We start from the raw sequence: 14,735 nt of genomic DNA, 5'->3' as shown, positions 1-14,735 counted from the left end.
CCAGAGCTTGGTATGATAGACTAAGTAATTTCTTAATCAGAAATGATTTTAAAAGAGGACAGGTTGACACAACACTCTTCAGAATGACCCTTGGGAAAGATATTCTTGTTGTGCAAATATATGTTGATGATATAATATTTGGTTCTACTAATGCATCTCTTTGCAAGGAATTCTCTAAGTTAATGCAGGATGAATTTGAAATGAGCATGATGGGAGAGCTGAAGTTCTTCCTAGGCATTCAAATCAATCAATGCAAAGATGGAGTCTATGTTCATCAATCAAAGTATACAAAGGAGCTTCTGAAGAAGTTCAAGCTTGAAGATTGTAAAGTGATGAACACTCCAATGCATCCTACGTGCACCTTAAGCAAAGAAGATGAATGAGCTAAAGTAGATCAGAAGGTGTACAGAGGTATGATTAGTTCTTTGTTATACCTCACTGCATCTAGGCTAGATATTTTATTCAGTGTATGCTTGTGTGCAAGATTCCAATCAGATCCTAGAGAATCTCATATGATTGCTGTCAAGAGAATCTTCAGGTATTTGAAGGGAACAACTAATCTTGGACTCCTTTATAGGAAATCCTTATATTATAAGCTAATTGGATTCTGTGATGCTGATTATGCTGGTGATAGGATTGAAAGAAAGTCAACCAGTGGCAATTGTCAATTTCTGGGTGATAATCTTATATCTTGGGCTAGCAAAAGACAAACAACTATTGCTATGTCTACAGCAGAAGCAGAATACATTTCAGCTGCAAGTTGTTGTACACAACTACTTTGGATGAAACATCAGTTGGAAGACTATCAGATAATTGCTAACAGTATTCCCATTTATTGTGATAATACTGCTGCTATTTGTTTGTCTAAAAATCCAATTTTGCATTCAAGAGCTAAGCATATTGAAATCAAACACCATTTTATCAGAGATTATGTTCAAAAAGGAATTTTAGATATACAATTCATTGATACTGAGAATCAATATCAATGGGCTGATATATTTACTAAACCTTTAACTGTTGAAAGATTTGATTTTATAAAGAAAAATTTGAACATGCACTTTGTGTCTGATTAAATGCTTGCTTGCTCCTAAATATGATTTTAGGTTCTGAAGTCCGTTCAGAAGCTATGGTCCATCAGAAGCTCTTTATTGAGGTTCTGAGGAAAATACGCTTCTGATGATGACGTCAGCATCTGAAGTCCAGAAGCTGGATTTTATGCTTCTGAATAGTTGAGATAGTGGAAACATTGGGAGTTACTTTATTTGGTAACTCCTGGCCCACTAACTTAGCAGTTACTCTGAGAACTTCTGACGTGGCTTATCTGTATTGGTGTATAACTTAAAAGGGCAATGATGATTTTTAAAGCTTTGAAAGTACTTTCACGCGCCCCCAATGTCATTAATGTTATGTTTGTTTGTCTCTTTTGAATTGCAATCGTTTTTACTCTTAACACATTACCAATTCACACACTACTCACTTCACAACAAACACTTTGCTTTCAAACCTCTTGCGAAGTAAGCGCAATTCTCTTAACCCTAGAACACTAAAATCCTCTTCATCATCTTCATCATCATTCAATGGCATCCTCAAGTTCGAATCAACAGAACGTCCAAGAATCTACTTCAAACATGCAACGACAAAGTGCTCCAAAATCTGGGTTAGCTATCAAACCAAAGACCATGTCCATTCCAGCAGAGTCTTTGATCGTCCAAAAGGAAACACCTTTTGACTTCGCTTCTCTGTAGAAATACGATGTGGACATGGAAGCTTACATCAAACCTCAGAAGTTACATGGTTATTTCCATATGTTGAATGGACCAACATATGAGAATCTAGTAAAAGACTTTTGGCTAAGGGCTGAAGTGTACGACATGGAAGCTGCAAAGGTAGAAGAGAAAAGAGCTGTAGAGAAAGACTCTAGTCTAAAAGGGAAGACTAGAGAAGAAATGGGTTTGAAACCCTTCGAAGGATTGGAGATTAGGTCAGCATTGATGGGTGTTCCAGTAACCATCACGAAAAGAGCCATTGCTCAAGCCTGCAGAGTATCTTCAAATGGGTATTTCAAGTGGGATGTCAAGGATGATGTCCTGTTAGAAAGCTATGTAAGATTATTCTGCAAAGGAAACCCAAAGGCTAAGACCACTGAAATGGAGGTGTGTCACAGGATGCTCTTGAAGTTCAGTACTAACTGCTTCTTTCAAAGAGGAGGATGAGCTTATCAACCCAACAAGGATCATCAACTAGCCTTATACTCCATGGCTACTTTTAAGAGGATTGACCTTCCAAAATACCTCTTGCACCAATTGTGTTGGGCCATCAAAGAAGGTATCAGCAAGGAAAGGAAACAAATACCTTGTGGAAGGCTTCTGTCAGAAATCTTCCACCAAGGAAAGCTGTTAGAGATTCTGAGGAGGTACAAGCAAGCATCTGATAGCTGTTTCACAGCTACCACTTCTGACCGCATCTTAAATAGCAAGTCCATGTATGCTATGAAGATCATCGGCAAAGCCCCTGTTGATGAGAAGTGGATAGAACTGACCACAGCTGAGTCTGAACCACTGAAGAACTTCCCTTCTATACTTCAAGAAGACAATCATTAAGTCCTGGCTAGTCTGGTAGCTGCTCATGCCAGAGAATCAGGAGCCAACACTGAAGTTATTGCTGCTGCTCCTGATGCTTCCAAAGGAAAAAGGTTCAGAACTCAAGCTGAGTCTGATGCCTCTGATGTTAATCCAAATAAGAAGAAGAAAGTTGTTGCTGCTCCTATTCCAAAGAAAAAGAGAGGAAAAGCAGAGCGCATTATCACCAAAGAACAACTGGACGAAGCTTTTGAAGCAATAGATAAAGAAGAGCATGAGCCCAAGAAGAAGAAGACTCCTCTTCAAATTGTGAGTTCTATGGTTGAGGTAACTCCAGCTATGAAAAGGATGGCTAAGGAGTGTGCTGATGATTTCAAAGCAATTAAGCAAGATTTAAAAGCTCAGTATGAACTAGAAAGAGATGAGAAACTCAAATCTCTTGGCTTAGAAGACTGTGATAGATACTACAAGGAGAAACTGACTGAAGTCAGGAAAATTGCTGGTAAGTCTACTAAAGATGATGCAGAGGAAGGTATGATGATTTTTGTGGAGAAAGCTCCAGAAGCAGAAGCATCAGAAGCAGTTCAAGTAGCTCAAGGAGAGAATCAAGGAACAGCAGAAGCTGATGCTTTAGGATCTGTTTCAGCAGAAGCTGATAACTCTATCAAGGTACTTCAGATTCTAAACCCCTCTAGACCTGTCTCACCCTCTTCATCTCAAACACCCTCTTCATCACAAACACCTGCACCTGGACAAGTAGAAGACAATTCTGTCTTAGAGAACCTAGTTAACCACTATTCAGGTGAACTTCCAAAGGAAAACCTTAACTCAGAACAAGCCCCTGAAACAGCTTCTGAAGCAGTTGCTTCTGATAAAGTTATTTCAGATAGCCCCCAACAACATACACCATAACCACAAAAGACATCATCACCCCAACAACAACCAACCAACACTCACATTGACCCACAACCTGACCCTCAACCAGAGCAAGCTATACCCCAACCCACTCCAATGGATATTGACAATGATAATCAAGTCAATTTCCATGCTTCAACTTCATCTGAACAAATTAACCCTGATCAACCATCCTCTTCAACCAACCTCACCTTTCCAGAATCAAACCCTGTTCAAGACATTTCCCTTAGTGCTTCTGACCAACCCCCAGAAATAGAAATCCTTGAACAACCACCCCAAGACATCCTCGAATCTGAATACATTGTAACTGAGCTACTCTAAATAAGTTCAGAGATGCAAGATCTAATTCAACTCAGAAGATTGATTGACTTGCCAATTGCTTACGAGGAACAATGGGCATCCCTGAAGAAAAGAGCTTCTGACTTGTTAGAAGCTGTGAGCAACAAGTGCATCAGGACCAAAGCTGCTACTGTCAGGAGATTCTTTAAGAATTCTCAATCAGCTAAACAAGCTAGAGGTCCAAAGCTGCTTCTGACAAATGAGCCTTTCTACTCAGAAGCAGACTATGTGACAAGGGAAGCAAGAATGTTCAAGTTGCTGAAGCAGAAACTAGCAAGGTAACAGGAGGAATCAAAGGCAAGGGAAGATGCTCTTCTTCAGAGGCAACTGGCACTTGAAGAAATAGTGAAGAAGCAAGCTGAGCAAATGGAGAAGATGATGAACATGATGCAACAACAACAACAAACCAAACCTTAGTTGCACACCTTAGTTGATTGTTTTTGTTGTTTTGCTTCTGAACATCTTTTACTGTTTCTGAATATTATTGAAATGAATGAGTATGCTCTGACATATATTGCTTTGATTTACTTTGCTCTGATTTACTTCATTTTATTCCTGCTTCTGAATGTTGTTCAACTAATATTTTGCTTTGATACACTGTGCTCTGACATTTTTGTTTATATATATTTTTTTTAACTCACTCTATTGTGCTCTGATTATATTTTGATAAGATTATAGGTTCTGTTTATAGTTATACTCTCTTCATGTTTGAGTTTTTTTTTCTCAATGTCTTTTTGTCTTAATGCTTAATTTCTTTTTGCTAATGACAAAAGGGGAAGTATATGTGATAGTATTTAAAGGCTCTGAGCCCCATTAATGATATTTGAAAAATACTTTGAAAAACTTCTATCATTTTTACCTGAAAGGTATAAGCTATGAACGAAAGAAGGAGTATCAAATTTCAAATAAAATTAAATGGACCATTCTTCTTATCTATAATCTACTCCTTCTCATTTTATTTAAACTCCTTCTCATTTTATTTAAGCTCTGATATTTTTATTGTGCGCTCAATGAATTTAATTAACCTGGATAGAATTTAGGGGGAGCTTACAAACCTCACCTTAAAGACTATCAGACTCAGGGGGAGTTAAAGCTTACAAACCTCAGAACCCTAAAGTCAACTTGTTAATTAGATTAACAACAATTGATCAATTTTTAAATACTATTGTTTGTCATCATCAAAAAGGGGGAGATTGTTGGAACAAAATGTGTTTAACAATGAACCTTAAAGAGTTTTGATGATAACAAGGTATTAAAAATTGTAAATTGGACAAGCTATTATTTGTTCAAGTGTACAGGACCACAGTTAAAAATTTACATCATATAAAGGTTCTGAAGAACAAAAAGAGAGCTAAGGAATCAAGAAAAAGAAGTTTGAAAGCATCTGAAGAACTGCATCAGAAGAATGATGACGTCATCAGAAGCTGATAGTCATCAGAAGCTGAAAGTCATCAGAAGCTGAAAGTCATCAGAAAGTCATCAGAAAGTCATCAGAAGCTGATAGTCATCAGAAGCGGATAGTTCAGAAGCGACTTCATCAGAAGTTGAAGCTCATCAGAAGCTGATCATCACCACAAGCTGAAGATTCAAGGATCAACACTTCAAAAGTTGTCTATTGGATTCGAAAACAATGCAGAAGGCTAGTGGAACCTTGCAACGGTCACTTTGGTGAAGATTTGAAGGATTTGGAAGCTTATCTTCAAAATGTGTTGACATTGTACTTTGTACGAACTATACAACCACCTTCTCCACTACTCTGTTTTGTGTTCACGCTACAAGACAAGAAAACAGCTCCAGAATAACAGTTATGCCTGCAAAGATGTTCCTTCACAATGGGAATGGATTTCAAATTGGTTCTTCATAGGACAACAACCAAATCAGGCAAAAGATCATTGGTTAAAGATCAAGCTTCAACAATGACTCTTTGATGTGCTGGCAATTTCACAACGTCTCTTTCACACCTCTATATAAAGGAGTGAAGTCTTAGAGATTTGGCAATGCTAAACAAAAGACTCTCAACATTTTTACAAAGTGTCAAACCTCTGCTGAAATTGTTCTGCATTCACTTAGAATTTTTGTTTCTCAAAGTTCTAGTCTTAGAAATTCTTAAGTCTTAGAGTCTGTATCTGATTGTATTGTGAGCATCTCTGATTGTATATCAACTGTTCAATCTCAAACATTATTCTTTGTAATCTTGTTTGTTTAGAAGTCTCTTGCAGTTGTGCTTGAGCATAGAAGTCTCTTGATTGTGTTCTTGAGCATAGGAAGACTGTTGCGAAGTGTGCTTGAGCAATTGTAATCAGATATTACATTCTAGTGAAATCTCCTTGGAAGTGCAAGGGGGACTGGACTACTTCCGGATTGTGGAAGGAACCAGTATAATTGCTTTGTGTCTTTCTTCTTCTTCTCTCTCTCTGTTTTATTTCGCTGCGTTCAGATTCTGTTTATCACCTCATAAGCTGTTTCACTTAGCTTCTGATCAGTGTGTTCAGTTTTTAGAAGAGAAACGAAGAATTTTTCAAAACACAATTCAACCCCCCTTCTTGTGTTTTTCTCACCTTCAAGGAACAGGGACGTCAATTTGCTACTCCAGAACTTAATTCACCGACAATTATTTTTGTTTGTATAATAATGTTGAGCAGTGATAGATCCAATTAAATGGGTATTTTATGTTATTGTGTGGTGTTGGAGGTAACATCAGAGCTGTTAATATAGAAGGTCCAATGAGGTGGTGGAAGCAAAGAAGAAGATGGATTGTAGAGGGTGGGTGGTTAGATATGGTGTTGAGAGTCCATGATAAAAATGTGTTCTTTACTTAATCTAATGGTTTGATTTAACTTTCCCATGGTGGGAAACTTTTGCCCTTTCCCATGTTAAATGCCACTGTCCACATATATCAAGTTGTACAACTACAGACTACCAGTGTTGTATTTGATCTCTTTGGCAAATTTGAGACAAATGATAACTTGCTTTGCTTTTCTCTCAAGCATATTTCACATGTTTTCTTATGTGCATTCAAAATTGACAGGCTAGATACTAATTTTTTGGAACTAAGTTTCATAAGCTTCTAAACTTAGATGGTTATCATATGCTAGATGCTACAGTTGAAGGTTATGTTCGTTCACAATATAGACTTCAACACCAACTTCTTATGTTGATCAAAGAGTTACATTTGAAGGAGTTACTATTTGTGGTACCAACTTCTTATGTTGATCAAAGAGTTACATTTGAAGGAGTTACTATTTGTGGTGGCTGAAAATCATTTACCACCAACTGTTCAATGTTCATCATCAATCTTGGTCCTGACTCATGAGTATAATGTCCAAACTTATCATAATTATAGCATTACACTTTTCTTTTACCAAAATTTCCTCTTGCATGATTGTTGCCATAACCTCCTCATTTATTGGATGATTCAACTTTGTCATCAATCATGGTCTTGCCATTATTAGACCAATTTCCATTCTTGAACTTTCCTTTACCTTTCTTCTTTGATTTCGTATCGTTACCATCCTTCTTGGTAATTTGAGCCTGCAATGCTTGTCGATCCGACCTTTCAATTCCTCTTTCAATCACAAGAAGTTCTTGTGCTTCCAAAGAATATTGAAGTTCTGCAATCTTGAATGGCTATTTCTATGAAATCAAATTTAGAGGTCAGAGATCGCATTATCTTTTCAACAACAAGTTTATCAGATACATTATCACCACAAACTTTCATTTGATTCACCGCAACAATTAGTTTTTAGAACTGATCATTGATTATCTTATCTTCCTCCATTAACATTGGCTCCTACTTTCTTATTAGTGATTGAACCTTCACTTGCCTCACCTTTTCTCCTCCATCATGGCACTTTTCTAATATATCGCAAGTTTCCTTTGATCGAGGTAGCTTTGAAATTTTCTCAAAGTGATGTGTATATACTTTTTGCTGAATGTAGAACAATGCCTTGCAATTTTTCTTCTTTTAATCTCTCAACGCTAATATTTGAACATTTGTGGAATTTTCCATTAATTCTCCATATCCATTATGAACAACCTTAAGAACTTCTTGAGCTTCAAATATCGACTTCATCATGGCACTCCAACGTTCCCAATTGCTTCCTTCAAGAATCAAAAGATTGAATGGAACACCACCATTCACATTCATGATTTCTATGCAAGAACGTTTTAAAATTAGACACTCTTCCCTCGCATTTCCTAGAGATAGATTCCGACAATATTCTCTTGTGTTTCCCATAATCAAACCAGTGCTCTCGATAACAATTGTTTAACGCAACTATTGTTTCTTGCAATGCAAGCAATATCCGTAAAGAATAATGAAAAGAGAAATTGATGATCAAATTGAGATATAAAGTATTTGTGTTGTATTAATTCTTTGAGAAATGCTAGCGTCACATCCACTAACACTCTCTTTTAACACACCAAATAAGAATGAGATATGTGTCACACTTTTTTATTTCAATTAATTGTAACCTTTCAACCTGTTTCTAAACATTTTGATTTTTTTTGTCAAAAAAAAAAACATTTTGATTTTTTTTAATAATTTAATTTAAAAGAAGAAAAAGAAGAGAGAGAAGAGGTAGTGAGATACAGGTCTTCTTCAATTTGGTCAATTTGGTGTACGACGGTGAGAAGAGGCAGTGAGATACGGGTCGGTCTTCTTAAATTTCCACGACGGTGTTCGCTGGTAGTGAGAAAGCTTAAAGTTTAAATTCTCCTGCACGTACTCAGCTCTGGTTGAACCGAAATGAAGAAGAAATGACATCAGGAATTGTTGTTGTGTTTAAAGGTCTTTCTTTTTCCCGTTTTGGTTGTCCCTGTATTGCCTTAGCGCTGGGGTCTATAATTGTGGTGTTTTTGCAGCACCAATGATATAATTGATGCTGAAATAATTGATGTTGAGTTAAATAATAAAAAAACAATTTTTTTTGTTGATGGTTTGGTTGTCCAGTTAAAGATATGCATACCACCATACATGATACTCACTATCATACATAATACTGAGTTTTTGCTTCAACTGTAAAGGGCATAGTGAAAATTTTCCATTCAATTTTATGAGTGTCTTGTGAGGAGATAGTTTTAGTGTGGTCGTGGAGGGGGTGGCACTTTGGTGACATTAATGTCACCGTGCCATTGCATTTAGGCCACACATTGTTATTGCCATTGCATCTGGGCCACACAACACATCTAATGTCACCCAATGTGTGGCCCAGATTTAATGTCACCGTGACATTAATGTCACACAAGTATTTCCCTCGTGGAGGTGTGTTGCGTTTGACTTTGAAGACTGTTTGGCTGTTTTGTTTTTCACATGGTAGCCTTTTTTCTCTTCTCTGGTGTGCTTCTGTTGTTTTTTTTTTTTTTGGGAGATTGAGCAAAGGAGATGAAAAGTTAAAACCTAATTTAATAATTAAAAATAAAATAAATGATTTTCAACACTAAATGGTTTAACAGGTTTCAAGTTAATTGAAATAAAAAAGTGTGACACATGTTCAATTCTTATTTGGTGTGTTAAAAGAGAATGTTAGTGGGTGTGACCCTAGCATTTCTCTAATTCTTATAAGTGAATGAAAAATGTGATTACAACTTACTTATAGTGGTTAGTGGTTACTTTGTTAGTTAAGCAACAAACTCAGCTAACTAACTCTTATTTTAATTATGGAATAATATTATATGGTTTGGGTCTTGGGTCTGGCCAAACTCAACCCAAACCGATCCACATACATCCATTAATATAATTGGAAATGAAAAGACAATCTAAAACCATGTATTTCCTATTTTCTTTATACATTGTTATAGATAATATTGTTCCTATTGTAGTGAGGTGGTTTTTATTTTAATGGAATTTGACTATTTTTTAATTAATAATTTAATTAATATTATAAAACAATACATATTAAATAAAATACTCTAAATAAAGGGTAAAATTGAAAAGAAAAAAAATCAATCCATACGGTATAGAAGTATATATATAGATTTTGATATACACTGATACATATTAGTTTGACATGATCCAATGTAGCTAAGGTCCTTTTTTTAATCCTTTTTGATGAGATTATATTTCAAAGTCCTCCTCACTCAAGTTGAGGCTGATAAGATCTTATTGTAAACAGGAATGATATATGAACAACCTTGAGATTGTCCACACCGTATTTTGATATGGTAAACTGGTATAAATTGAATTTTTTAATCATTTTATGCTACCTCAAAATCTGTGTCAGCTTCAACCGCCCGTTGGAATGATGCGGTGTGGCTCAAAGTTGTTGGATTTTTGGTTGTTAATATAACACTCTTCTATTGTAAATTTGGATTGTGATTTAATCGTTACTAACATGTAGAGGATTTTTATTTATCCTTCATCATTCATGCACCTTATTCTACGCACAAGAAATCAATATGGTGGAAAAAGAAAGGCTAAAATACACTTTTGGCCCCCTATGTTTGACTACGTAGCAATTTTCCAGCCCCCTAACTTTATCCCCTTTTGCAATTCATAGGCCCCCTCTGATTTTGACCCGGTCAAAACCCAGGTGGCCATTAGGGGGACGACACGTGGAATTTAATAAATTAAAATAAAAAAAAAAACCAGCTAACTATTTATATAATTAAATAAGTAAAAAGAAAAAATAAATAAAAAAATTGCAATAACTCATAAACCCAGCTATCATCTTCACCTTCAACATCCTATTATTCATCCTTCAAAATCCAGAAACACAACACAACTACCTCCTGAAATCCCTGAAATTGATAGTGTAGTTGTTGAAAAACAAGAAGAGGGTTTGAATGTGATTGTGAAAAGGAGTAGAGAGAGATTGAGGGAAGAAGTGAGAGACAATGTTACACAAATTGGGTCGGGAAGGTTCAGAGTTTGGTTAAGGCTTTTGAGAAGATTTTGTTTGAACCTGAGAATGAGGGTGATGATCAAAAAGAGGAGGAGGAGAAGGAATCTGATTTTGTGCAATGGATTTGGTTTTGCCATCTCAGAATCTTCGGTTGGATCCACATGCTTCCATTTCGTCATCCTGGGATGGATCTTGTGGAAGGTTTGATTTTGCTTAATCACAAGCGTTTGGTTTTGATTAATTTTGAGAAAAAAAACATTTTGTTTTCAAAAGGCTATTTTGATTGCAATTGAATACCAATCAAGCTAACTTTGAATCTAATATATGAAATGTATGAATGTTATAAGTTGTGTCTATTAATTGCCATGAATAGTGAATGAGTGCTAGGATCCACATGCCACAGTCTCTTCATTTAGGGATATCAACCGTAGAAGGTTTGATTTTGTTTAATCCAAGTGAATAGTTTTGATCAGATTGGAGAGAAGATCAACTTTTTCCAAGGACTGTTATGATTGCATTTGAATACCAGTTATGTTTTGATTAATTTTGACAGAAAATCAACTTTTTTTCAAGAGCACAATTAGTTTGAAGGATGAATAATATGATGTTGAAGGTGAAGATGATGAATACAATGGCTGGGTTAATGAGTTTTTGCAAATTTTTTATTTCTTTTTTTACTTATTTAATTATGTAAATAATTAGCTGAGTTTTTTTTTATTTTAATTCATTAAATTCCACGTGTCGTCCCCCTAATGGGCACTTGGGTTTTGACTGGGTCAAAATCAGAGGGGGCCTATGAATTACAGAAGAAGGTAAAGTTAGGGGGCTGGAAAGTGATTTTTTTTAATAAGGGGCCAAAATTGCTACGGAGCCAAACATAGGGGGCCAAAAATGCATTTTAGCCAAAAAAAAACCGTCTTCGCTAAGAGTCTATGGTGCAATTTGATTCCTTTATAATTTTTCTTTGGAAAATGTTAACCTGTGATGTAAGCCGCAAGTTAATGAATCAAATATAAAATTAATTTATTGAAATGTATGCAGCATTACATTTATTCTTTAACTTTTTAATGAATTGAATCCACAAAATTTTAAAAAATATTTCATTTTTAAAAAAATTTAACATGTGTTCTAAGAGCACAAGTTAACAATACTATTTTTTTATTTTTTTGGCTTTTCAATATGTGTTTAATTATCTCTTTTCAATCCAGTGAGATATAATGGTATATATCCGTGAGCATAATTATGAAAAGGGTTGGTGCAACCTAGACATTTGCGCCATAAGAAAATAAAATAAGTACTAAATTCGTTGCATTGAACTGCTCTTCATCTCTCCTTTGAACTCTCGAGTTCTGGAAAGTATTTCTCATTTCTCATACTGCAACTGTCACTGCCTCTGCCAAATGCAAATCCAGGAATAGAAGTCACAGTATTGTACAATCGTATGATCAATGATGGAATTGGAATATAACATAAACAAACCATAAATTAAGTACAAGTAATTAATTTTTCAAACCTTCTTCCAACCAAACAAGATTCTTAATGATGATGAACGAAGGTTTAGAGAGGTACACTTGCTTAGACACAAACCCAAATAAAAATATTTGGACACACACAAAATCAAAAAAATAAAATTTAAAAAAATTAAATTATAATATATCAATTGATGTGAATAAAATTATTTATGCACACAATGAAGTATTTGTCCTCAACATGTTAAATTAATTTTACTTATTTTCAGAAAAATGTCCCTTTATATATATATATATATATATATATATATATATATATATATATATATATATATATATATGGTGCCCTCTAATATGGACCCCCTAATAAAAGGTCCACCAATGAACCTCCTTGTATGACCTGCTACAAGAGGTCATAATATTTAAAAAGTTTTTTAATCAATATTAATAAAAAAAATTTAAAAGAACTATACTGGACCCATACTCTTCATCTCTCTTCTCAGTAAATTCCTTTCCTTCCTTTCCTTCTTCTGCGATGCAATTTCCTTCATTCTTCATATCTCTTTTTCATCAATTGTCATTTATGAATCTTAAACTTCTCAAACAAAAATTCTAAATCTTCAAAAGAAAAGAGACAATTGATGGTTGTGGTTGTGTGCGAAGGAAAATCGATTCAGAATCACTTCAAAAATTACAATCGATCGATTGTAATTCTAAATGGCCTCAAACAAAACTTCTCAAACAAAAATTCTAAATGTAAACTAAATCTTCCTCTCTCTTTTTCATCAATCTTCAGTTTCTTTTCTTGCGTTTACTCCCTGCCACGGATCTGTTATTGAGTTCAGATTGTCCCTCACCAAAACAACCCAATCACGATTTTCATATGAAAAGGAATAAGTAATATGAGTCTGATTAAAATAAGAAAGAAGTTTCACTTGAATCCAAGGAGTGAGATGGTGAGTGTTTCAACGTGATATATGGAAAGAAAAATGGAAAAAGGCTCCCGTGATTCTCCTGAAAAATAACAAAATTTTGATGGGCAAAACTGTAAATTACCTAATTAACAATATTGTTTTTTATATAAACTAAGGAAATAACAAGTGACCTTCAACAACATGTAATTTTAAAGGGTCCATGGTTGGTCCTTCAAAAAAGGGATCCATATTAGAGGCCACCTATATATATATATAGGGTTTTACTAGAAGACACATTTCATGAAGGTGTTTTTTAGCAAGTTATTCTATGAGCATTTACTAAAAGACACCAACTAATTTTTATGAAGGTATCTTTTAGCAAAATTATAACTAAAAAGTGAAAATCACACCTTGAGGTGTGGGTTGCTAAAAGACACCTTAATGGATGGCTTCTAGCAAAACCTATATATATATACACATATGTGTGTGTGTAGACACTATACATATATGGTCTTTTGACCATAGAAAACTAGCTCATCGATTAAATCTTGTAAAAAAATGTGGCAAATTTTTGACTACTTCACCACAATAGACTTGAAACTCTCTCTTCCTCCACCCGTCGGAACCACCTCATCTCCTCATAAAATAAGCAACAAGAGAAAACATAATTGAAAACAATCGCAAAATTTAGTGGGAAGAAGATGAAAGAAAAGGGCTCAATCATTACCACTGCCGTTGGCCACACATTCTTCTCTGGGCGATGGTTCATCTTTGTTGGTTTGTACTCCTTTCATTTTTGCTCCCTCTCTCACCGGTGGATCTAGACTAAGTTTTTGGTGTGGTTAAAAAATAGTATAAAAAAATTTGTCTAATAAAATTAACGATTAGTTACTCACTATTAGCGATTAGTTACTCACTATTCACCTAAAATAACCGTTGTAGTAGTTTTATTTAGTCTCATTTTATTAATTCAAGTTCGTTTGTACTCTAACAATTGGTAGTTGAAACAAGTGAACCACCAACTTTCTCTAACATTTCATTCTTAAAGATTTGTTATAAAATTCCTTTGAAAAAATGTTTTGCCTATAACCCTATGATAGATCCGCCAATGTCCGCTCCCTCTCTTCTCTGGACTAGCTAGGTTTTGTAAGATTAATACATACACTCCTTATATTTTTTTTGGAAAATGATAGATACAGTGACAAACTTTATCAAGAAAATTTTAAGACAGTGTATTTGCTAACAAATTTCCTTAATTACACACTATATCTCCCTTGATTTCTGGCAAATAACAAATTTAATTGGTTGAAACATTTTCTTGATCAATTCTTGATAAAAACACTCTAGATAAATAGCAATGCTATTTTTTTTATAGGAAAACCTAAATTACAAGTACTTAGATCGAGTGATAGGTTGATCGGAAACTCGGTCATTCTTTATAATTGAATTTTGTCACCTAAACCAATAAATAATGGTCAGCTTGTGACAATTTGGATCTATTTTTGGACCAAATCGTAAATTACGAGTGTTTTGCAATTTGATTTTGTTGGATTTATTGAAGTTGCTTTGTCCACTTACACCTCTAAGCACAAATTTGTTAGACAAGTCTTTATTTCTTAGGAGAGTCAAACTCAAACTATGTTGGAACATTGGTGTGAAGTTGGAAAGAAATTGGAA

The 14,735-nt window shown here is 34.8% G+C and overlaps 1 protein-coding gene across 1 annotated transcript; it reads left to right on the top strand.

Moving 5' to 3' along the window:
* The first annotated feature begins 1,760 nt into the window (after positions 1-1,760).
* On the top strand, positions 1,761-2,213 carry LOC146925897 (uncharacterized). Its single transcript, XM_085704014.1, has one exon. It carries the CDS (start codon positions 1,761-1,763, stop codon positions 2,211-2,213), a length of 453 nt encoding a protein of 150 aa, XP_085560140.1.
* Positions 2,214-14,735: the final 12,522 nt, after the last annotated feature.

The sequence above is a fragment of the Medicago sativa genome, chromosome 4, assembly GCF_051527215.1.
Source record: "Medicago sativa cultivar Bolivia chromosome 4, Bolivia_mono, whole genome shotgun sequence".
NCBI lineage: Eukaryota > Viridiplantae > Streptophyta > Magnoliopsida > Fabales > Fabaceae > Medicago > Medicago sativa.
The sequence above is the reverse complement of the archived record's forward strand: the minus strand, read 5'-3'. Positions and strand labels throughout refer to the sequence as shown.